Genomic DNA, 25,900 nt, shown 5'->3' with positions numbered 1-25,900 from the left:
ATGGATGTGAGAGTTGGGCTGTGAAGAAAGCTGAGCGCTGAAGAATTGATGCTTTTGAACTGTGGTGTTGGAGAAGACTCTTGAGAGTCCCTTGGACTGCAAGGAGATCCAACCAGTCCATTCTGAAGGAGATCAGCCCTGGGACTTCTTTGGAAGGAATGATGCTAAAGCTGAAACTCCAGTACTTTGGCCACCTCATGCAAAGAGTTGACTCACTGGAAAAGACTCTGATGCTGGGAGGGATTGGGGGCAGGAGGAGAAGGGGATGACAGAGGATGAGATGGCTGGATGGCATCACTGACTCGATGGATGTGAGTCTCAGTGAACTCTGGGAGTTGGTGCTGGACAGGGAGGCCTGGTGTGCTGCAATTCATGGGGTCGCAGAGTCAGACATGACTGAGCGACTGATCTGATCTGATCTGAACAGAGGTACTCCTGTTGGTCTACGAGGAAAGAGGGCATGGTGTGGAAGGAAAAGAAACCCATCATTGGAAAGGACAGGCTCTAGGTCCTAAAAGAAACCAGAGGGAAAAATCTAGGCTTTTCCAGTGTGTGCAGAAATCAGGTAGGCTTGGACCCAAGGGGCAGGACTGGCAATCCTGAGCAGATCCCAGGCCACCTGCCATAGATACAAATCAGCTTTCTCTGCCTTTACAGCTAGGCATGTACATCTTGTTTGGCCTTTTTGTGAAGAAATTCTCTGTTCATCCTCTTGCTAAATTAAAATTCATTCTCATGTAGTAAAGTTACTTTCTAAGCAAATATTAATGAGAAATGGCTCACATGCAAATGTCTGGAGTGAATATTTGAAAGCATAACCACTAATTGATGGTTCTAACCCAGAGTTCCCAGACTGCTGTGTATTTTGATGGAGGCAGAAGTGGGGGATGTGGAGATAGATGGGAGAGGATTAAAATGGGAGGGAACCTGAAGAGGAGCCTGAAATATGGAAGCCCACTCTGCAGACTGCATGGCTTGGCCAGGCAGCACCTTGTATCAGGCTATCAGCCACAAGCAGCAGGTTGGAACCACCAGCTGGGCTTATATTGCAGTCAATCAAGCAGATAGACCTGGAAAGATAGATGTGAGCATGAGGTCTCTACAACCTTCTCTCCTGCTCACTTTGGAGCTCTCCACATTCTGTGGGCACATGCGGGTCAATAATTCCTGATTCAGAGAGTGGATGAAAAGACCGATATCAGATCTTAACCGTTCTCTAGCACTCCTTCCCTTCGGACATTTGTCCTTCTGGGTCTAGAACTTCTTTGGAGAGCATCGGGCTCTCCCTGACCAGCCAAGAAGTCCAGATCATCCTCTTAGTACTTCCTTTCTTTCTGCTCCATTTCCACCTGCTCTCTTGACCTGTGAACTTCGCCCTTCTGCCAAGTTCTTCCAGGCAGGTGGACTCTTCTGTGGGACCAGCTCCATGGAGCAGCTGAACCCCAGGGAAGTACTGATCCCTTCTCCAAAACTGACCCCCTTTCTTAGTACCATGGGCCATGGAGACTGACCCCTGTATCCCCAGCAGGGCCACAGACACTGCCAAATCCATCTTTCATTTCATTTATGTCTAAAATTGGATCACGTAGGGGCACAGTTCTTGAGATGCTATCCTACTGTGTGCCCCCTTTGCCTGGCAAAGTAATAAAGCCACTCTTTTTCCTCCATAAAAAACAAAAACAAATAAAAACACAATTGGATCATGAGGCTCCAGGCCATATTACAGGAGACAGCAGCAGCAGTGTGATGAGAGGAGCACCAGGCTACCCTGCATCCAGCACGCTGGCTGCAGTTAGCCAGCAGTCTGCCCTCCTCAGCCGGCTCACTGAGCAGGAGCTTTCTTGCTGCAGCTCTTCCAGCAGCAGGAGAGAAGCAGGAAGACAGGCGGCAGAGCAGCAGCAGGGTTCAGTGAGGAAGACGGCTCTTATGGCTACTTCATCTCTGGCTCATCATGGATGGATGAGCCCGAGTCCGAAAGCAATTCTCCATTAGAAGTCTTCTTCAGCCTCGGGTGAATAAAGGTACCTTCCCTGACCCAGCCTCCAGCTAATGGGGAGATGGGTTCATTCCAAATTGACTGAAAAGCTATTTTCCCTCACAAACCATATTTAAATTAAGAAACCTGTGAGGAAGCTCTGTACTTCACCTTTTCCAAAGATAGGCTAGATTGTGAGAACAAAAGACAGGAGAAAGTCTCAAGGAATCACAGTTGATAACTCACTCTGCCGAAAGGGTAAAGAAGACCCCTATTACTTCATCAAAGAAATGTTCATTATTATAACATGCAGTCAACAGCAGAAGCTGACTGGATTGAGAAGCCATCCATATTATTACCGTTACATGCTGTACTGTGTGCCATGCTGATGGGAACTGGGGGGAAGGTTTAGGGAATATTTGGGGCAAAGAACATCCCCAGTTTGCCTGACCACATCCAGTGAAGTATGTGTGGTAAAATATTTAAGATGTGGAATGTCATCAATGTGCAAAGATTTTCCATTCAGATGGGATAATTACCTCATCTATATATATATAATTATAATTACCATGGTAATTCGTGTTCATTATAGAATATCTCTCTGTTCTGACATCAGTTTAGAAAGATTTCACCCAGACAGCACCTACCAGTTACAACTGTTTAATACAGGTTCACAGGCTTTGGAAATATCCTTTTTTTGTCCATTGTTAATGAGCAATTGCTAATTAATAAAATATATCATCACTTCCAGAACCCATGGAGTTAGTTTAGGTGAAGGAACTCACAGCAAGAGGATTGTTTAAACCACATACAGATTTATTTTAACATAATGTCCTTCTTGCACATGAGAAAAGAGGACAGAGATAATAAATATAATTTTTCATCTACTTAAAATACTGTGCTTTTCTTTTAGGTACTTCTTTACCTTGAAAATTAACTGACAACAATTCAGCACCACAGAGCTACTGGAAATGAATTATGAGTCCAATAGATCCCTCTCTCCTCTCCCACCCTCCACAAGCCTTCCCTCCCACCGTGCATACGCTTTTAGCACCGTACTCAATTAAAAGGGAAACATACGTTCTCAACAATTTGGCTTAAAAGGTTAAAGAACTCTGCTAATACAACATAAGAGAAATAACACATCCTGTTCTGATATGGAAGTTCTTGAAAGTGTTAAGCATAGGCTACCTGTATGAGACTTACCCGTAGGTGTTTATTTAAAAGACAGTCTTACACCAAGACACACTGACAGACTAGGAAGCTGGGAATCTGCAATTTTAAGAAGCTGCCCAGTGTATTATCAAGATGCTGGCAGGCGAGGACCACTGATTTACCATAAATTGCCAGAGGTCTGGGCAATTCATTGCCAAGCGCTCAACAGCTCGCCCCTACTCACCGGGTGGACTCCCGTGTCCTGCTGCAGCCGTAGCGATTGCAAAAGCAGAGGCCGGTGAAACAGAGCAGTGGGAGTTGTCAGCTGTCTGTCCTGGTTATTTAAAAAGAATGGGAATGGCATGGTGAGGCAGATGCATAATATTACATAATGAAAATTCTCATTTTCATTCCTGCACTGAATGAAGGGTTGGGTCAAATATCCTGTGTTGTCCTTATTAATAGGCAAATAACAAGATTCTATATCAACCAGTTCATTCTAGTTATAGATCCAAGAGAAATGAAAATATATGTCTATACAAAAACTTCTACACAAACATTCACAGCAGTATTATTCATAATAGCCAAAAAGTAAAAACAGCCAAATCTCCCCCAACTGACGAAATGATAAACCAAATCAAAAATTCCCATGTGAGGGAATATGATTTAGCCACAAAAGGCATGAGGTAATACATACCACAACATGAATGTACCTTGAAAGCATCATACTAAGTGAAAGCTGGTCACAAAAAGTCACGTATTATACGATCCCATTTATATAAAATATCCATAATAGGTAAATACACAGAGGCAAAAAGTAAATTAGTGGTTTCCAGGTGTATTGGGGGATGAGAATGGGAAGTGACCACTGATGTGTACAGGATTTCTCTAGCAGGGGTAATGAAAATATCTGGATTGAGACAGTGGTTATGGTGTCTCAGCCTTGTGAATATATAAAAGCACTGCACTGCACACTTGAAAAGGGTGAATCTTATGGTATGTGAATTTTATCTCAATATAAAAATATCTATATTTTTTAATATTCTACATGTTACAGATAGAATTTTCTTCTCAAAGCACCCTCAGAAAGGGGGATGGGCGCTCATATTGAAGGATGCACTGAGCACCTTTTTGTACCCCCTCTCACTTCTCAGATATTTACACACAGCACTTGATAATGTTGATGCCAACCTCACTGTTTTTCTCGTTCAGGCTTTTAGTGAAGATAGTTCATTTCTTCTGTGGCTTTTCTGTGATTCTGTGGTTTTATTAGTTTGCCTCTAAAGTCATATAGTCATGCTTAAAATAAATAAAAGGGGAAGCAAAGAGCTGCTTAATGTGCCTAAGCACTAAAGCACAAAACAGCTCTACCCTCTCCTTCAGCTATAGCCTGAAAACATTTGTGGAACAAGGTGGGCAAGAAGATAGATGAACAGGCAAAATTTCAGCTACACACTGAGAAAACGTGGGCTGCTGTCACTATTTGGATCCTCCATATCATCACAGACTGTGGTTTCCTTCCTGCATCTCTGGGATTTGGTTGGATCAGGAAAGAAACAAAGGACTTAGTTAATCCACAAACAGGATGAGGATTTTCAAATAATGCCTATATAAATTTAAAGAATTTTAAATGAATATAAACATATGAAAATAGACCATAAAACAGGGCTCTAATGATAGTAACCAAGTGGATAGCACTTAAATAACTCTTGCCTTGGTAAAATTTTGCTTCCATATAGTTTGACCCCAAACTCTTCCAGGTTAATAATGAACTCAAGGGAGTCTGTCTGACATGGCAATGGTCACGGAAGTTGCCAAGGTCTGGACTGATCAAGGCTCTAAGAACAGTAAAGAGATTTGGCCAATCCCATAGTAGTCTTATAATAAGGCAGAGAAGTCTAACTTGTTACATTGGTTTTCCAGAAGTACCCAAATGTCAGGGTGACCCATGACTGATCAGGAGCCCAAAATCAGTCCCACTCCTCAAGAGCTAATATCCATCAGGGCAATTCTGCTGACAATGGTCCACTCAGGCTAGCTTCTCTTGGAGCTGATGGCAATGACAGCTTCTACTGTGTTGCTGAGGCTACAAATGAAATGACCATTTGCAGCCAAGCACTCTGTCTTTTGCTAAACTGCCTTACTTGAAGTAGAAGTATGAAAGTCAGAAAACATCTACATTTACTTAGGTTACTTGGGGTGAATCTGCTTTCACAAGTGAATAATTTTCCCTTCCAATTTGAAACAATTGTCTTGAGAAAAAAGGAGACATTTCAAAAACAACTGTTATTTGTAGTTATATTTACTTAAGCGATGGGGAGATAAAAGTTTTCTATCTTTTGCTCTGATAGTTTTCCCTTCAATTAGAAATGGTATATTTTAAAACAAATTATGGGATAATATTTTATAATTTTCATAATAGAAAATACACCAGATTCTGCCACTAACAATGAAGACTGGAGTCCCAGGCAACTGGACATTACTTTAGTTGAAATACTGTTCTTAATAAGGTCACCCCACAGTTTTGTGTCCCAGACGAACCTATTTAATAGAGACTACACTGGGATTCATTGTAATGTCATCAGAGTCTGGGAACACTTTGGCAAAACCAGCACTGACATTCAATCAACTGGCAACCAAGAACAGGCTTAGAGATTAACCTGCGATTCAGGTTACTCCACACAAAATACCACGCAATGATGGTGGTCAAGTAAATACTGGTTATATTAGTGACATTTTCTCTAATCATTTATGTTCCACTACTTGCTCCCATGGTAACATTTGCTTCCAATTAATTTTCATAATTGAGACTGAAAAATATTTGGGAACTGAAATGGTAAGGTAAACAAAAGATTCAGGAGCTAGAATCATCTCTCACTTGCATGTTTCTGAGTCCCTTCCTGAGTGCTCACCTCCAGGCTGGCGGTAGCGGAGGTGCCGAGGAGTTGAGGGTGATCTGCAAGGTGACAGTTCTGCGGCATCGGCTACGGGGGAGCTGTCCACACCTGCTCGGTCCACCGGCACAGACTCGAGGACTGCTGCTTTAAAACATCACACATTTTAACAACCAGGTTATGAATTCAAGAGCTTCTTGTTAGTATCATGCATGGGAACACAAAAGTTCCTTATGGATAATAAGCATTTCATACTAGTCTGTATTTTTAAAGGACTTTATCATGATATCGAAGAACCGACTCATTGGAAAAGACCCTGATGCTGGGAAAGATTGAAGATGGGAGGAGAAGGGGACGACAGAGAATGAGCTAGTTGGATGGCATCACCTAAGTGATGGACATGAGTTTGAGTAGCTCCAGGAGTTGTTGATGGACAGGGAAGCCTGGCGTGCTGCAATCCATGGGGTCGCAAAGAGTCGGACACGACTGAGAGACTGAACTGAACTGATCATGATATCAAGCCACTCCTCCTGGCAGAATGCTGACGATACACAACATGTGGTTAGTGGCTACAGTACAGAACATTTTTCCATCCTTCCAGAAAGTTCTAATGCCCTAGAGCTACAGATAAGCAGCAGGCCAGTGGAAATTTTTATAATGAAAGTTGAGAGGTTTTAAGATAATTTGAGTCTCTTCACTGCAGGTAACATCCCATGAGTAAAAGAAACATCATTTCAGGGTCACATTCAAGCTATGACCACATCCCTTGCACTAACTTGTTAACCAGGTAAAACTACAACTGCATGTGTGTTATTTTAAGGAAAAGCTCTACAAAAATTTCATAAACTTCTAACAACTCTTTGATTTCTTTTTCCTTGGGCTTTGCATCAACTGATAAAAACTGCACCACCTCCACTAATTTTCCATTATCTCTATCAGCAGAATTATTCTCAACTCCTTTTACCATTCCATTCAAGATTTCACTCAACAAACTCGACACAATTCCTAATGACTTCACATAAAGCCATTTTTACACTTGTATGTGATTCACTCCTTTAGAAATATGGCCCAAATTCAGCTCTTCTGAAACACAAAGGGGCCAGGGAAGGGAAATGGTTAGAATCTTTCCTTGAATGACATAATTACAGTCAAGCTGGCAATGATGCAGGATGGAGACAAAAAAAAATCAGTGCTTAGCTGTTAGTTTTATTATTTTCTAAATAAGTCCCTCAAAATTCAGTAATAGAAGGCATCTGCTCTGCAAGAGCAAGCAGAATATCAAACGTGTGTCCTCGGTCTGATTCAAGCATTCATTCCTCTGAGGCAAATGAGCAAATCATTTAGTCAGCAATTACACTGAACCAAAAAACTTCCCAGTGCGAGAGCTGGACAGGGCTCGGGAAGTCCACTGAAAGGACAGAAAAGCACAGCGTAACACTGCAAGCAAACGGGCACCTACAGAGAGGAAAAATCACACCAGCACAGTGCGGGGGAAAGAAGCGTTTCCTTCTGGCAGGTTCACGTTCAATCAATCCCTGCAAACAGCTTTGCCTGCAGAACGAGTGGGCAGATGTGGGCTCAAAACAAATGCTAAAATTGGGAGCACTTTCAACCCACAGGCAGGCAATTTTCAAACTAGGAACAAAGAAACAGACACTAGTGATGTGGGTCGAGAGGCAATGCTTAGACTGTGTGGACAGCCAGGGCCCAAGAGAACGCGGATGGACTAAGAGGCCTGAACACCATGCGCAGGCCCCCGTGGTTCTCCTCTCTTCTCCGCTGCAGGTTATGTTTTGTTGATATCCCACCACTGGGTGGAATCTGAATGTGTGTTGGGCTGAAATTTGTGCTTTTTAGAAGAATTCAATATAGCAGAAGGTGGGGCCTTTCTAGAAGGAAGAAAGAAGACCACTAAACCAGTCCATTCTAAAGGAGATCAGCCCTGGGTGTTCTTTGGAAGGAATGATGCTAAAGCTGAAACTCCAGTACTTTGGCCACTTCATGTGAAGAGTTGACTCATTGGAAAACACCATGATGCTGGGAGGGATTGGGGCAAGAGGAGAAGGGGACGACAGAGAATGAGATGGCTGGATGGCATCACCGACTCGACATGAGTCTGAGTGAACTCTTGGAGTTGGTGATGGACAGGGAGGCCTGGCGTGCTGTGATTCATGGGGCCGCAAACAGTCAGACATGACTGAGGGACTGAACTGAACTGAATGGATGTTGAGTGAGCCTGGAACACATCTGGGGATTAGTAGAGGTGAAACCAACTACGTTACTCTTCCCTTACAAGTTCAGAGCCTCACTGAGATGAGTGATAGCTCCTGTTTCTCTTTTTTCCCTTCATGTCATTTGAAGTTCTCTTGCCAGGAAAGATGGCAAGGCTGGCATTATAACTGCAATGACAATAAAATCAGACAAAGGTTACTAGCGTTTTTCAAAGACAGCACCCTGCAACTGTCTAGCCGGATGGCAGTGAGAGGACCCATGGCCCCACTACAGACCCAACAGAGAAGCTGATCTTGTGCAATGAGGTTTGGAAAGTTGCATCCTGAGGTGAAGAGCAGAAAATGTATAAACTCCAGGCACAGACTTCTTATTCAAGTTTGCCGACTGTTTAAGGTGTCAACATTATGCAAAGCACACACAAACATCTTTCAAATTAAAGAGAGATCATTGTCTCCATTTACTTTGCCAACTGGAATTTTCAAGATTAGACAGCAGAGTTAACACAGCAGCACTCTTGGCTTCTACAGACATTGTGCACACGCGCACACACACGTACACACACACACACACACACACAAACTGATCTTGTCAGGCTGATGCTGAAGTAAAGTGTTTCATCTATGACTTTTCTGGAACTATTCATGATCAGTACTGCCTATATACCAATGCAAAATAAAAGGAAAAACTAAATCTATAATTCCTTCGTTTCACCCTTCAAAAAAATGCCCAAGAGCTCCCTAGACCTCAGAATTATGTCTAAGCTTTCTATTCACAGTGTTTCCTTTATGAGGATCCACAGGATAAATTATTCTCAAGTCTCAGGAGCAAGAAAATATGTGCCTGCAGACCAGTCTATTCTTAGTTGTCTGTATGAATCATATAATTGATTACACTCAAAACCAAAATCAGAATGACTCCAGGAACTGGAGAGAACCACACAGCATTTGTTTGTTCAACAATTTTTCTTCATTGCCTATTTCTTTATCTATTTGATTTTTAATCCAGCATACCATGTGCCTCTCTTAGTTACATCTTTAACACTTTGAAGAACAATATGGGAAGTAAATACATTAAAAATCATCAGAAGACAGCTACTCGAAAGGGAAAAGAAATCAAGATGCAAAGAAGTGGCCAGAAACAAAGTATTTAAGGGAACGATGGGCCTTCCCAGGTGGCACTAGTGGTAAAGAACCTGCCTGCCAATGTGGGAGACGTAAGAGACACAGGTTCAATCACTGGGCGGGGAAGATCCCCTGGAGGGGGCACAGCAGCCCACTCCAGTTTTCTTGCCTGGAGAATCCCATGGACAGAGGAGCCTGGTGGGCTATAATACATAGGGTCACAAAGAGTCGGACACAACTGAAGTGACTTAGCACACATGCAAGGGAAGGACTGTTAGGGGGGTGGTAATTATAGTAAAAATGAGAGAAAAAGGGGGATGTGTCAGTGGGTAGTCATGACTATGACACGCTGGACTCTGGGGAGAGGACTGGACATCTCTGGAGCTGAGGTAGGTTTTCACGGGCTAACAAGTGCCATGGCCATGCATGGACACAATCCTGAACAACCCCACCTCCACAGCGAGATGGCTCTGCATTTAACCTTGACTGGAGAACCACAAAATCCTATCTCTACCCCACAAGCCATGTGAATAAACTGACCCCTGAAACTCTAACTGCATATCATTTGTTTGGGGGAAATCCAGTGGAGATACAGAAGTAGTAAGCCCATAACTTCGGTTTTTCTCTAATGTGAGAAAGATCCTAATATTTCTGCCTCGCCTTTATCCATGGGCCCTTACCATCTGCTGGGCCCTGGTCAGCAATAACCTGAGCTGCCACATAATAAGGTCTCCAGGTGCCACTAGCTGTGCCCACAACATTCCCACCTCTGGCAGTCTGTTAGCATCTTGCCCTGAGAGCTTGATTTGGTCCTTTCTCATTTATCTTGGCTCCCCAGTTCTAAACTTTTTCCACCTCATTACTCTTGGGGAAAAGCCACTGATTCCTGCCAGTGATTACACCTCTACATGAGACAGTAGGCCAAACAGATGTTATGATGCGGCATGGGACCATCACATGCACTCTGGGCTTGGGCCTGGAAGACCAGAACTAGGGAACTTGGTGACCACTGTAGAACAATTCATGTGCAAGTAAAAGTCTAAAAATTAATTATTATGGGTAAGGGGCAACTTGACTGAGGGCCTTTAGAACTGTAACACATACTTAGTATATAATGCAGAAAGGAATAGATTTTTCTTTTGCTCCTCTATTAAAGAAAGAAGTTACTATCTATACTATCAGGCCCTAGCCAAGTTAAAATGCAATCTCTAGAAAATCACAAAAAAGGAGAAAGATTCTTACCATGCTCCCATTAGAAGGCCACTATCAAAAGAACAGAAAATACTAAGTGTTGGCAAGGATGCAGAGAAACTGGAACCCTGTACTCTGTTGATGGGAATGGTAAGTGGTGTCAGCACTATCAAAAACAAAAATTTCCTCAAAAAATTAGAAACAGAATTACCATATGATCTAGCAATCTCGCTTCTGGGTATATATGCAAAAGAACTGAAAGCAGGGTCTTGAAGAGAATCTGCATACACGTGTACACTGCAGTATTACTCACAAGAGCCAAGAGAGGGAAACAACCCAAAAGTCCATCAAGAGACGGATGGATAAAGAAAATATGGAATACACATACAAAGGAATACTATTCAGCTTTAAAAAAGGAGAAAACCCTGGCATGTGTTACAACAAAGATGAACCTTGAGGACATTATGCTACATGAAAAAGCCAGTCACAAAAAGGCAAATACTGTGTGGTTTTACTTATATATAATACAAGAAGTAATCAAACTCACAGAAACAAAAATAAGATGGTGGCTGCCAAGGGCTGGGGGAGGGAGAAATGGGGAGTTGTTCAATGGGTATATAGTTTCAGTTTTTTAAGATGAAAAAGTTCTGTGTACTGTACAATAATGTGAATATATTGATACTTAACACTACTGATTTGTACACTTAATGGCTAAGATGGCCAAAAAAGAAGGAGGAGAGAAAGGAGAACTTTTTAGGAGAGTTTTAAATAGTTGCTAGATACTAGAAAGCAGGAAGACTAGTAACATGGTCTACTCTGCAGAGCTTCACATGGTGTCCAAACTGGACAAAAGCTGTCACTTCACAAGCTGTGACCACTCCTGCTCTCAGAAATGGCTTTCACCACTGGGGGTTACCAGCAGCCTTTTGCTCATAGGTGCTCTTTGGCCATGAGTTTGCCTATTTCCTCCAAGCAGCCCACTTGTCCATTCTTCTTGGCTTACGTCAATGACCCCTGCAGATTCTGCTCAACCAAACATGATCTCCCCTGCTTTTCACCTTCCTGAGCCCTCCATCTATACATCTTGAACCACCTGTGTTTGCTCACCTTCTCCAGAGAACTACACATAAGGGGCCAGGGCACCATCTTATTTACCACTGTGGATCCTGTAGCACGGCAACGTGCAGAGGAGGAGGTCACAATGACTCCTGAACAACCTTACCCTGTTCCAATCCCAGTCTCCAAACAAAGTCTTGGAGCCACCAATGTCTAACACTGAAATGCTATTCCTAAAGCTCTGCTAACTCAAAATGACATGAGAATCCAGACTAACCTCCAGATTCCTCCTCTCTCATTTAATACAATCCAATAATGGAGGAGAAAGAACTTTCTATATTCTGGGAAGTTCCAGTAATTCCCAGGCTGCTCTGACACAGAGAGGAGATTTGAACTAAGCCTCCCAAAGTCACTCCCTCGGCAGAGACTCCCAAGCACTGGTCTGGATCAAACCCCGGATGCACTTGTCAGCCTGTGCACTGTCTCACTATTCCCAAGAGAAATCCATCATGATTCTGCTGCAGCTTGTTGTTCTAATGACTTTTTAAATTATCTTTCCCCTTTCATCCTCCTTAGTTGCTAATGTGTCAACTTAAAGAATTTCTTGGTTAAAAGGGTGCTACTTTTGATCTTGACAACCACTCCAGTTAAAATTCCACAAAGCACTTCACTCAGAAAGCTGATTTAAATGATCTGAGCTAGAAAGTGCATAGAAGCTTCAAGCAGGTAGAAAGCAGGAATCTATGCTTCCGTCTCAGTAATCCTCCTTAAAATTTGGACAATTTGCCTGACTTATTGCCCAATTTTTTATTATGTTATCAGCAAACAAATCAGTCCCTGTGTAGTTTACAAAGAAGCTGTTTGCTAATTTGGCTGTTAAATTCTGTTCATCACAGAAACACTGGATTGTAAAAGAACAAGGCTAGGCTCATTTCCTCCAACCCTTACGCTGTACCAAGCTGAGAAGGGTATGGAGATGTGTCACAGCAATCCCTAATTAGTCCCCTGAGTGTTTTGCTTGATTTATTCATTTAACAAAAATTTACAATCTGTGAGGTACTGGCCAACGCCCTGACAGTACAGAAGTGAACAAGACAGACAAGATTGCTGATCTCATGAGCTTCTGTAGGAAAAGACTGCCCAGGCAGAAAAGACTGCCCAGGCAGGGGCATAAGCAAGTGCAAAGGTCATGAGGCAGTAAGAACCCAGGAGTTTTTGAGACAAAAATAGGAAATCAGTGTGACTGTAGCCAAGAAGATGAAGAAGAATGGCAGAAGCAGGGATTAGAGACACAGCATCCAAATCTCATAGGATCTGAAGGCCTTGGGAAGAAGATTGTACTTTATTCTAAGTAAGATGGGAAGTCTTTAGAGAATATAATCAGGAAACCAGATGATCTAATTCACATTTCTAAAAACTGCTTTGGTTGTGTCATGGACAGTGAACACTGTCTCAGACTTTATTTTTTCCCTATATCTCTGTCGTAATATGGAGTGTTGTCTTGGAAACTAAACTGAAGAAGTCATCTTAATGCTTCCAGGTTAGGTTGTCATCCTAAGCAAGGAAAGGCCAGAAGCAGTACAGGTGCTTAAGATGGACACTGGAGGAGGAGAAGGCTCTGGGACTCGAGGTCATGGATAACGGTGCCTGCAACTTGCCTCTATGCCAAATATTGGGCTATGCTCTTTAGCCAACCAGCCTTAATCAAATTCCACTAAGAACCTTCCAGTGATAATCATCTAGATGATACCATCCTTCCATAGACAATTGACTACAATTGGCCTTTTACTACAGAAGGCAGCTAACCCTGCCCTCCTTCCACAAAGGCTAGAAACTTTCAGGACTTTCTAATTAGCCATTGCACTCACTCTACTTTCTATGCAAAAGTAGGAAAGTTGTAAAGAAAGGGAACTAGGGTTCCAGAAGGAATGGTGGGGCCAGCAAACACAGAGTGTGGTAGCAGGATAATACCTCTCTGAATACTTCGTTTTAGCTTGTTACACAGATCCACACGGGGGTTATCAACAGACTCCTCTATAGATCCCGGGCTTTGTTCTGGAGAAGAAAGGCCTCTGCTCAGATCCAACGGCACTTTACCAGTGTGAGGCGGTGGGGATGCAGCTGGGCTGTGGGTGGTGGTGGGGCTGCTGGATGCCGAGGAGGTGGTCAGATCCAGTGCGCCTATCCTTGAATTCAAGGGAGAAGTCAAGGACAGCTTTCTGGCCCTCACTGGGGAGGCCGTCCTGGACACAGCCAGTGGAGGTGGGGAAGAGAATTTGCGACACAGGCGTGGGGATTTGCCTTCCACCAAGTGTTCACCTCTGTTGTTCTGGCTGGTAGCAAAAAAGAGTTCCAATGACCTAAAAGCAAGAGCAAAAGCTATTAAAAGATTGTGGCCGAGTGAAAAATTAGTCTCCTGATGTCGTTCAAGACATGCTCCCTACATTAAAAGGCCATGCTATCATAGAACTTCTGTGGCTGGATTCCTTTATTTAAATGTTGGGTGTGTACCATACACTTGCCAAAAGAACACACTTTTTAGGCTTTGTCTAACCCCTTGCTACTAAACTGTGTCCAAAGACAAGGAACACTGGCATTGGGCTCCACTCCAGATTTACTGAATCAGAGCCTGCAATTTAACAAGGTCCCCTGGTGATGCTTCTGCATATTAAAATGTGAAAAGCACAGTTGCTTTTAAAAAAAGAAAAAGAAAAGAAAGGTAGAAAGAAAAGCTCCAAACAATAGCTTTATCTTGGCAAAGGCCACTTGGAAACTTAAACTGCTTCCCTTGGGAATTGTGACCTCCCCTCACCGTCTTCTACTGGGGACTGGGGGGTCTGGTAAGCTCAAAGGCCAGCCAGGACCCTGCAGAGTGGGCTGTCCATCAGCACAGAGACCCAGGGACCAGGTGGGGCATACTTTCATCTCAGGCTAATCCCAGGCCTACCTGACTGGGATGGAGGTGAAAGGCCTCTTATATATGTCAGAAAGCTTCCCCAGCACCACAGCTGCCGTCGTGAAAATCCGATAGGTGTGCAGAAAGGTGTTGAGGAAATCGATGCTAAGAAACCGCAAGTCGGTCAGTCTCTCCAAGAGGCGCTCCACGCTGGCGTACCGGATCTGCGGCACTTTGCAGGAGTTGAGGGTTTTACTGAAGCAAATGTCAGTGTCGTCCTTGTGAAGCCGGGCGTCAGACCTACGCATAAGGCAGGAACGTGAGGACAAAACCAGAGCATAACTGACCTTCAGCCCCTGAGTATTTCAGGGTCTGTAAATGCACACTCATGTCCAGGCTTCCCCTGGCATTTGATAAAAGATGTGCTTGGACATATACAAAGCAGGGCCACAAAATCATCAACCATGCCATTATAGTTTAGGAAGGTCAGAATTAATTGTGAAAATAGGAATCATTCATTCCACTCTGTGGATTCCTTCTCCAGGGGAGGAGAAATAATTTTCCCTTTACACTCCTGAGATCTTAATTGAGTCTCTGTGATAAAAGATAAACAAGAGAAAAATAAAGAAGCTTATTAACATGTATATCTCATGTATCCCTGGGAGATAACCAGGAGAAAATGAGAAACTCAAAAAGGTGGCTTAGAACTTAGACTTAAATGCCATCTTAATAGGGAAAGGGTGGTGGGGGTTGTGTATAGGCCTCTCAGGGAAGAGTAAATGATTTTTAGGAAAGATGAATGGACCCTTAGAATAGATGGAAGGTATCAGAACAGATGGAAGGTATCAAAATAGATGGAAGGTTTGTGGCAGTTAGCCTGGGTGTGATGTTGACATCTAGTCTCTCCTGTGACAGCTGTCAATTTTCCATGGTTGGTGAAACTCCTGGGAAGATTTATGACAATTGAGTTCCTTTTTGAGAATCTGTCTTTAGGCAGATAAGAAGAGTTCAGAAAAACCCTCTCTGCATTTGCTGTTTTTCAAGTGTCTGTAGCTCAATGTAATGAATATGCCAAAGTGGCCTATGTTAGAGAAGCATACTCCGCTTTCACTTCTTTCTCTGGTTCAATCCTATTTTATTAGGAAATTAAAGCCAAAGTCCTATTTAGGAGGAGCAGGGCTTATACCCTCAAATCAGAATATCAGAAGTATGATTAAAAAGTAAGGGTGACATTCTCCCCACAGAAGGGTGGGGAGGAGGGGAAGATGCAGACAGCACTGCTATTATCTGTGGTTATTTCTTTTTCTTACTTGTAATTTTGTACATCTGTGCTCCCCCCCCACCCACCAATTTTTTCTTGACTAAACCAATAGATATTATATTATTAGGTATTTTTTCCTCTGGAAACAGCTCTTTGATCAGCTCTATTGTTTTTTTTCTATATTTTAAGGTATTAATTTCCATTCTTAGTTATTTTATTCCTACATTTTCCTACAGTTGATTTTTGTCATTCTTTTTCTAACTCCTTGAATGCTTAATCCATTTCATTCTTTCTGGCTGATTAATGCATTGAAGGCCATCCATTATTCTGAATACACTTTAAACCATCAATTGTGTAAAATACTGTGTTTTCCTTATGTTTTCAATACTCTGCAGTGTTAAAAAGTGTCTTCCTAAAAAAATAATGGATGTAATATACTCAGTGAACTCTTCTAAAGATTCCCCTTCCACAGTCTCCACCTGCCCACCTGCAATGCTGGGTTTCTCTCATTCTATAAAACCACCATCTGGCTGCTCCTCAACTTGTCACCTGGAGGCCCTTGTCCTGGAAGCCTGCAGCAGTCTTTCCAGGTGGACAGGAAACTCAGGGGAAGGTTCACACAGCAGCCCTCGGGATCCTTGGGTGTGCTCAGACCCCTCAGCTCGTGGCGCACCTTCGTTAGAAAGGTCAAGAAGCCGGGCTAAGTTCATAAGATGGAAAGTGTGGAAGCTGAGGCTGAATCCAAGTGAGGCTCAAAGAAACGCACACCTTTGCGAGGACTGCCCGTAGCCTTCACGTTCCCTTCTGAGACCCCCGTGTCTACCTTCACGGCAGCATCTCAGAAACAGGTGATCAATGAAGTGCTGGATTTCATCACTTGACTAAAGGATACACTACGGGCCAGTGAGGTTCAGTGAGACAGTCGCTTGCTAAGAATCAGCTGGCTTGTTGTGTGTCCCTAATTAGCTATTGCAGTACTTGGGAGGGATTTTAAATTATATATTGCAGGGAGCGAGCTCCGCCCCTGGCAAAGGTCATGAGGAAGGAGGCTTGGCATACGCAAAGGCGGGATCAAGCCTCAGGAGTCTCCCTGGAAATTCTCAAGCAATCTACCCCCACAACCAGAGTCTGCCTACTTTCTGCTTTGTGCCTTCACCTACACCTCTGACTTTACGGGGGGCTGTTCCCCACTACCTCTCTGAAAAAAGAGTTAGCTTACAGCTCCAGTTAATAATTCTTGGGTGTGACAGTGTTTCAACCTACAAACTCCTTTGGAAATCCTCTAGCCTGCCTGAATAGGTTTTTCCGGCCACGTGTGACTGTTCAGAGCCTCCCAACTGTGAGAGGCAGGAGATGTTCTAAACTGTCTAAATACAGATTCCTTTGAGCAATTAAAAGATTGATTAGAAATTGTATTGGTGAAGGGATTTTCACTTGTTGGGCCAATGTTTGCTGCTAAGTTTCCATATCCCTTATCTGCTGTGTCCCTGGCAGTGTATTGATTAATATAATTGGTGTAAGTAGTAGCTTTAATGTTTGTAACCTGGGACCCTTGAGTTAATTCTTTTTCTTGTTATAGCCCACCACACCTTTGCTCTGTAGGAATGCAACTTTATCTAATGCTTTTTGGAGGCTGGCGCCTGACTTTAGAATAATCACCTTTAGAGAAAAAGGCCTCCGGGCCAGAAGATGATGCAAATCACCTAAACTTTTGCATATGATAAGTTTGCAGGAAGAAAGCCTGGCTTACTGCATGACTCTACCCCTTCCCCCATTATCCTCTATGCATAACTTAAGGTATAAAAACTACTTTGGAAAATAAAGTGCGGGCCTTGTTCACCGAAACTTGGTCTCACCATGTCGTTCTTTCTCTTACCTTCTGGATGAATTATTCAGCCTCTTTTCTCCACTGAATTTCCTCACTGAGCTATCCTTATTCTATTACTCTTTATATCCTTAATTAACGTTTAATTAAGCAGTTGTTTCCTGATCCTCGCCGACGCCGTCCCCGCTTCGAATTCCCTGGATTCACCGGGGCTGGACCCCGGCAATATATTTATTTTCTTTGGGATAAAAAGAAATCAATAGCTTCTTTAGCTTGCTCTTGGAAACATCCCACCCTAAAGTAAGCTCAGTGCAGAGGGGAAGACTTCATTTGAGGGCCTGAAAGAGCATTTTAAATGAGTAGCTTACTTCTGACGAGGAACTAAGGGCAGCCTGTTCATTCTAGTCACATCACTGATCTTGAAAATATAGAAGAGCATCGAGTGAGGTTCTTGAAAATACAATGGCTCTTTCTTGTCCTTCATATGTGACCATCCACCAACTTTACTTTTCTGGTTTTTAATCTTCCTCCCTTGTTAAAAGACCTCAGAAACTTCTTTAATTCAATCAGTCTCAGTTCAGTTCAGTTCAGTTCAGTCGCTCAGTCGTGTCCGACTCTTTGCGACCCCATGAATTGCAGCACGCCAGGCCTCTCTGTCCAGCACCAACTCCCAGAGTTCACTCAGACTCACGTCCATCGAGTCAGTGATGCCATCCAGCCATCTCATCCTCTGTCGTCCCCTTCTCCTCCTGCCCCCAGCATCAGAGTCTTTTCCAATGAGTCAACTCTTTGCATGAGGTGGCCAAAGTACTGGAGTTTCAGCTTTCGCATCATTCCTTCCAAAGAAATCCCAGGGCTGATCTCCTTCAGAATGGACTGGTTGGATCCGCTAATCAAGGTGATCACTTTTTCTCCCACCATTTTCCCATCTAAAATCTCCATTTTCTTAGAAATGGCATTTCTAAGTAATGCCATTAAGCTAGGAAAATTTTTTGTTTTAACCTCTAAGTTGAGGTCAACTATTATGAAAAGAAAGCAAGCCTCAGCCTAAATACATAAAGTATAAAACATCACTTAAAGGAATATAATCACCTAATAAATATCATGATTTTGCATTATAATGGTAGTTTTGCACTTGGCATTTTTTGACTATAATTACTTTAATCAAATACTAGGAGAAAAAAATATATTGTAGCCAACATGAAATTACAACTAATTACACCACTGCCTCTCAAAATTATGATTACAGTTTCATTTTAACTAAAGAAAAAAGAATTAAATATTATGAAATTATTTAATTTTCTTTTATTACACTGAAAGAGATTTTACTTTATTTCCTAAGGGGCCCTCAAGAAGATATAATGTGTTACTTAAGCCTCCCATGATAATAACAACTCCTTTTTGGTAAACATTTAAAAAAACAATCTTGAAACATCAAACCCAAATCACCTATTGTAATTAGTAAGTTTTAAAAGTGAGTCCCTGCAAAGTAATGCCATTAAGATAGGATAATTTTTTTTCTTTTAACTCTGCAAAACATCTTTTTTTATTTTTTATTTTTTTATTGCATGTAGCCAGAGAGACGTGCAGGGAGGCAAGAATATAGAATTTAGAGAAGAACAGGACCACGGAGGAGACTATCAGAAGGAACAGAGATTGCAAAATCATCTTTTTCTCTGATTGAAGAGAATCAGGCTCAATGACCAGGGGAAAATGGAAGGAAGAAAGATACAAAATATATGAATCTCTGCCTTGGGAATACACCTCGTAGAGAATAGGGCATCCAAATATGTGCGACTTCCATAGGAAGTCCTTACAGCCTCAGATACAGGTTTCTATTCTCTAGTGAGTGGTTCCAACTCATAACAGTGACCTCTCTGTCCCTCCAAATGCAGAGACGTCTTGGTCTATATAGGAGGCAGTTACAAATGAAACTGGAAATGGGGATTAGTCAAACTCCCAGAACACAGGACAGAAGATGCATTGAGATGCCAGTCATAACCGAGGCAGGCAGAAAACTAAAGTTTTTATCTGTATTAATTTTTTAAGTGAACAAAGTGTATGTAGAGTAGGTGTGCAGCTGCCCTAAGGTTCAAGAGCTTATAAGTTGGCTACCAAGTCCAACTTACATATTCTCATTCTAAAGCAGACTGGAATTTCAAGGCTGTCTAATCTTCAAGAAAGTACTTCAAAAAAATGAATGAAAATAATATACATTATTTTGTGAAGTATTAAAATAAGTCCCATCGCTTCATGGCAAATAGATGTAGAAACAATGGAAACAGTAAGAGACTTTATTTTCTTGGGCTCCAAACTCACTGCAGATGGTGACTGCAGGCATAAAATTAAAACATGCTTGCTCCTTGGTAAAAAAGCTACGACCAACCTAGACAGCATATCAAAAAGCAGAGACATTACTTTGCCGTCAAAGGTCCATACAGTCAAAGCTATGGTTTTTCCAGGAGTCATGTATGGATGTGAGAGTTGGACTATAAAGAAAGCTGAGCACTGAAGAATTGATGCTTTTGAACTATGGTGTTGGAGAAGACTCTTGAGAGTCCCTTGGACTGCAAGGAGATCCAACCAGTCCATCCTAAAGGAGATCAGTTCTGAATGTTCATTGGAAGGACTGATGTTGAAGCTGAAACTCCAATACTTTGGTCACCTGATGTGAAGAGCTGACTCATTTGAAAATACCCTGATGCTGGGAAAGATTGAAGGTGGGAGAAGAAGGGGACGACAGAGGATGAGATGGTTGGATGGCATCACTGACTTAATGGACATCAGTCTGAGCAAGCTCTGGGAGCTGGTGATGGACAGGGAGGCCTGGCGTGCTGCAGTCCATGGGGTCGCAAAGAGTCAGACATGACTGAGCAACTGAACTGAAATGAACTGAACTCTGGTAGAAGACTAATAAGAAAACTAGCCTGGTGATGTGAACTTAAAAATTAAGTCATAATTTGAAACTTTTGACTTAATATTCCATACTTGGTTTTAATTTTATTATCACACATTTTTAACTGATCTTTTCTTTTTACCTACCTTTGAAAAAAATACACTTATTTATTTATTGTTGGCTTCATTGTGTCTTGGTTGCAGCACCTAAAATCTTCATTGCAGCACACAGGTGCTCTCTAGTTGTGGTGTGTGGAATTAGTTGCCCCATGGCATGTGGTATCTTAGATCCCTGGCCAGGGATGGAACTTGAGTCCCCTGAATTGGAAAGTGGATTCTAAGTCCCTGATCTGTTTTTTGTTTTTTTTTTAAACTATACTTAAAAACCTAGGAAAAATAAGGCTAAAGGAATCTCTGCATGAGAGTCTTAAAATGACCCCTGTTGTTGTTCAGTCACTCAGTCGTGTCTGACTCTTATGACACCATGGACTACAGCAAGCCAGGCCTCCCTGTCCTTCACCATTTCCTGGAGCTTGCTCAAACTCATGTCCATTGAGTCGGTGATGCCATCTTACCATCTCATGCTCTTGCCCCCTTCTCCTCCTGCTCTCAATCTTCCCCAGCGTCAGGGTATTTTCCAATGAGTCGACTCTTCACGTCAGGTAACCAAAGTATTGGAGCTCCAGAATCAGTCTTTCTAATGAATACTCAATGTTGATTTCCTTTAGGATTGACTGGTTTGATCTCCTTGCAAGTCCCAGAGACTCTCAAGAGTCTTCTCCAACACCATAGTTCAAAAGCATCAGTTCTTTAGCACTCAGCTTTCTTTATAGTCCAACTCTCACGTCCATACATGACTACTGGAAAAACCACAGCCTTGACTAGACAGACCTTTGTCTGCAAAGTAATGTCTCTGCGTTTTAATATACTGTCTAGGTTTGTCATAGCTTTTCTTCCATAAAAAGAAAGAAAAAAATGACCCTCTTCAAAATATTTTAAAACTTGACTAGCAATTTATTTTTTTTAATTTTATTTTTAAACTTTACATAATTGTATTAGTTTAGTTTTAAAGTTTGTACAATTGGGATGATGCTAATTACAATAAATACCTATCATTGTACCTATCAATTGTACCTATCAATACCTGCAATGAAGAGAAAAGTTGATGCTGCTTTTTGTCTTAGCTCAGACCTAAAAAAAAAATCCACATAAAAGGCATGGAAGACAAATATTTTCTTAGCTTCATGTAACTTTTTGGAAAGATATAACAGGACTACTTTTAAAAATACATTTTATTCTTAGAATTTGGACTGCAAATAACCAAGAAAATGAGAGTAGGGAACAATTTGGTCAGCTTGAAAATCCTTCCAAAACAATTTTTGAATTTGGAAACAAAAAAGTATATAGAGACAAAAGTACTAATGTAGAGAGTTATGGCACATAGTTATTGATATAACTTCTCGCTTCAAATAAAACTACAGTTTCCTTAGTGATAACACTAAATTATCAGATTTGCTTTCTTAATAAAACACATAGACAGCAAGATGGAAGCCCCCAGCAATAGCCTCTGGGGCAAATCCATACACAGGCTGTGGGTAGATAGTACCATAGAAAGCCAGTTAATTTATGTTGAATGTCTTCAAAATCTCAGTGTGTCTCTACAACCAAATCTAACTAATATGATTCATACTCACTGAGAAGACTGCAAAAGAATCTGCCAAACTTTTGTCCATCCTCTGACACATCCGCTATCACAACTTTATATACTGAACTTAAAATTTTTGATAGGCTTTTTGTACTGAGGAAGGCATTCTGAATAGTATGAAAAACTGTATTTCTATGCTGTGAGTCAATAAACCATGAATCTGAAAAACCATTACAATAGTTTTATTATTTATAATGGCATATTATGAATTATCACATTACTGCTGAATGTATTCACAGTATGAAGCTGAATCCCAGTGAAGCAATATTTTATTCAGGGTTTTACATTCTCCACCAATTTGATCCTGATTAAAATGTCAGAGAAAGGATTATCACACTTACTTAATCATATGTGGCACAGTAACTTTGGAATTTTCTTCAAACACTATAGTCATTAAACCATTACACCGTATGTTGTCCACACACTGTGAAATTAAAAAACAGACAGTTACAACCCACATGAAAACCTAGGCAGAGTATGTATTCCTAGAATTATTTAGAGTCATAAAAACAATTCAGTTTCTCATCTGGGCACATAAGCATGCAAGCATGGGTATGCACACATGTGTACACACACACACACACACACACACGCACACACACACAAGGAAACATTACACAATGAAGAACAGAGTCCATATCCAAATACCAAAACTGCACACCTAGCAAATGCCCAAGGATAGATATAAGGGCTGCATTTTCCTGGAACGTGTTCCCCAAGGATTCTGAGCACAGTGTCACATCGGCACAATCCTCTGGCAGTCACAACTCTACTTGAGGAGTTTATTCCCCTGGTGACCACCTCTGCAATATTCCTTCTCTACCACAGGGCGTGGTATGGGGCAGGCAGAGAAGAAATGGTGGCTTCCTTGGATGGGATTCATCTTCTCTCTCACTAGTAAGCTCTGTGTGTGCTTTTTTTTGTGTGTGTGTGTGTGTGTGTTTTTTTGGCAATAAATCCCCACATTTTACTAGTTTCTCAAGCAGCTTCTATTGGCAATGTGTTGGTTTGGTGAGGATGAACTGTATGCTTTCTCCTGTTTCTGACATACATAAAGCCCTGTTCATCTCCTCTCTTTTCTTTCTAAGAAGAAAACTCAGAACGTTGCTAATTTTCTCTGCCTTCTTTATTTACATCTATGCCTTATCAATTCAAAATTTCCCTTTGCAATTACTTTGGGCTAGAGAAGTATTTTGAATTATACATATTCCCTTTAAACAAAACAGAAAATGAAAAATAAAATCTAAACAGTTTTTAAAATCAGAAATTACTTTTAGTTACTAGGATACCATGTACTACTTAATGATTATAATTAAATGGTGTGAGGAAATTGATTGCCAAGTGATTTCACACAGCTCTTGAACTCAGGGTTTATCCTAAACCCCAATGTCTAATGAAAGAATGAATATGCATATAAAAAACTTTGGATTACCAGCATCCCCTGACTGTTGATTCCCCTACTTAGCATAATAGCCATTTTCATACTTAATGTTCCTTAAAACTTTGTTTCCTCAAGTCTTATGCCATTATTTCAATGACGAGGTATAGCGGATCTCTACTTCCAGGAATAAAGCAGAATATTTTAAAGTTCCTCTTCATTTCTTTAAACATCTGAAATTTTGAATTAGCTTCTTATATGTATAATTGTGGTTCAGTTCAGTTCAGTTCAGTCACTCAGTCGAGTCCGACTCTGCGACCCCATGAATTGCAGCACACCAGGCCTCCCTGTCCATCACCAACAGTTTGAGTTCACTCAAACTCATGTCCATCGAGTCGGTGATGCCATCCAGCCATCTCATCCTCTGTCGTCCCCTTCTCCTGCCCCCAATCCCTCCCAGCATCAGGGTCTTTTCCAATGAGTCAAGTCTGCACATGAGGTGGCCCTAACTATAAATTAGATGATATGTGCTTATACATGAGTTTATACTATATCTTACTCCCCTAGGTGGATTACAAAAATGCATATAGTAAGACAAAGTCAAGGTAAGTAAGAAAATCAGAGAGGATTTGGATAAAGTGTGGAAAATAATAAGATGAAGCCTGGAACCAACTGACCACATATACTTTATGTTGAGAAGTTCCAAACACTTGCTCTACATGGTCCTCAAAATTAGCTGAGCCATGGGGCAGCCAACTCAAAGGAAGCCATATGATCAACTACAAAATTCATGGCTTAACAGAACCTCAATTCATCCTACTCTCTGTCCAAAGGAAAAGTATCTCATGGGTCTTATAAATAAAACATTAAATAATGTCATGAACATTATTGTCCTCAACAACTTCATTTTAAAGTAATTAAAGTTTTGTTTTTTTATCAAATCATGTCTTATAAACTTCCTCAACATTGGTTGAAGAGTATAATTTCAAACTAACCACTCTGTGGTGAGTCCCAAAGGATGGGTCCTGCCTTTGCTTATCTGATTTCAAGCACTAATTTCATACTCTGCAGAAAAGGGTCTGTATGGCTGCTCTTCTTTAGGCATAAATAAATGCAGCCTCTCCCATCAGTTTTGAGTAGCAGGAAGTTAGACATGGTATTCTTCCCAAAGTTCTGAAACTGCGCTGTCCTAAATTAGTACCCAGTTGTATGGAGCCAGTGTTTTCACCAGTGAGCCAAGCTGCCAGTAGTAGGGGTATCCTCGTAGGCCTCAAAATGACCACACGACCTCAAGGGAGAGCTCTCAGTCAGGGCCAGGTGAAAAGAGACTCCAGTGACTCCATTCATTTCTATGCATGAGCATACAGGGGAAAGCAAGGAGATGAGTCTGGCTGGTGTGAGCATCTATAACGGAGGAGACGGTAAGAAAGAGGAAGTCAGCTGCAGTCAGCAGTCTCGAATCTGGATTATATCCAGCAGGCAGATGGTAAGTCACTACAAGTTTCTAAGTGGTCTTGTTCAAGTTAGAAGATCTACAGCTGGGGGAATTCACTGAATGGCAAGATCATCAGGATGATATTCTGAGTCACAAATGAAATGATTCATGGCTCCGCTGAGGCAGACCATGGGAATGAAGAGGAACAGATGGAGATAAATATTTTGAAGAAAGCAATAATAGAAATTGATGAGTTACTGAATAAAACCAAGAGAAAAAAAAAACAGGGTAAAATTCAAAGATGACTTCACTATTAGAACATTTTAAATTGGAAAATGCAAATATATTTAAAAGCAATAAACATGGCCAAATGTTTTTTGAGTGACACAGAACTTAACCAAAACTAGTCTACCTTTTTGGATTCTCATGGGCACCAAGAAGATGCATAGATTATATGGCATTAGAGAAGGCAATGGCATCCCACTCCAGTACTCTTGCCTGGAGAACCCCATGGACGGAGAAGCCTGGTAGGCTGCAGTCCATGGGGTCGCTAAGAGTGGGACACGACTGAGCGACTTCACTTTCACTTTTCACTTGCATGCATTGGAGAAGGAAATGGCAACCCACTCCAGTGTTCTTACCTGGAGAATCCCAGGGACAGGGGAGCCTGGTGGGCTGCCATCTATGGGGTCACACAGAGTCGGACATGACTGAAGCGACTTAGCAGCAGCAGCGGGGATTTTATTAAATGAGGGTCTCATGTCTGCATTTATTAAGTATGTATCTATGTGACAGATACTGGGCTAAATGCTGGGAGATGAGGGCAGGGAGCAGAGAAAGAATATATAAAAGAGTTTCAAAGATGAGTAAAGTAAACCACT

At 41.7% G+C, this 25,900-nt stretch overlaps 1 protein-coding gene across 1 annotated transcript in view; it reads right to left on the bottom strand.

Moving 5' to 3' along the window:
• The window catches only part of RASGRF2 (Ras protein-specific guanine nucleotide-releasing factor 2), a 267,751-nt gene that overhangs the window by 103,532 nt on the left and 138,319 nt on the right, over positions 1 to 25,900 (bottom strand). Inside the window, exons 13-17 of the mRNA XM_010863390.1 lie at positions 22,548 to 22,630; positions 14,572 to 14,820; positions 13,596 to 13,984; positions 6,043 to 6,171; positions 3,375 to 3,464 (exon numbers count right to left, since the gene is read on the bottom strand). Coding sequence (XP_010861692.1) covers positions 3,375 to 3,464; positions 6,043 to 6,171; positions 13,596 to 13,984; positions 14,572 to 14,820; positions 22,548 to 22,630 — 940 coding nt within the window. The remainder of the gene's footprint in view (positions 1 to 3,374; positions 3,465 to 6,042; positions 6,172 to 13,595; positions 13,985 to 14,571; positions 14,821 to 22,547; positions 22,631 to 25,900) is intronic.

Source organism: Bison bison, unplaced genomic scaffold (assembly GCF_000754665.1).
Source record: "Bison bison bison isolate TAMUID 2011002044 unplaced genomic scaffold, Bison_UMD1.0 scf7180017864490, whole genome shotgun sequence".
Taxonomy (NCBI): Eukaryota; Metazoa; Chordata; class Mammalia; order Artiodactyla; family Bovidae; genus Bison; species Bison bison.
This window is presented reverse-complemented; position numbering and strand designations above follow the sequence as displayed.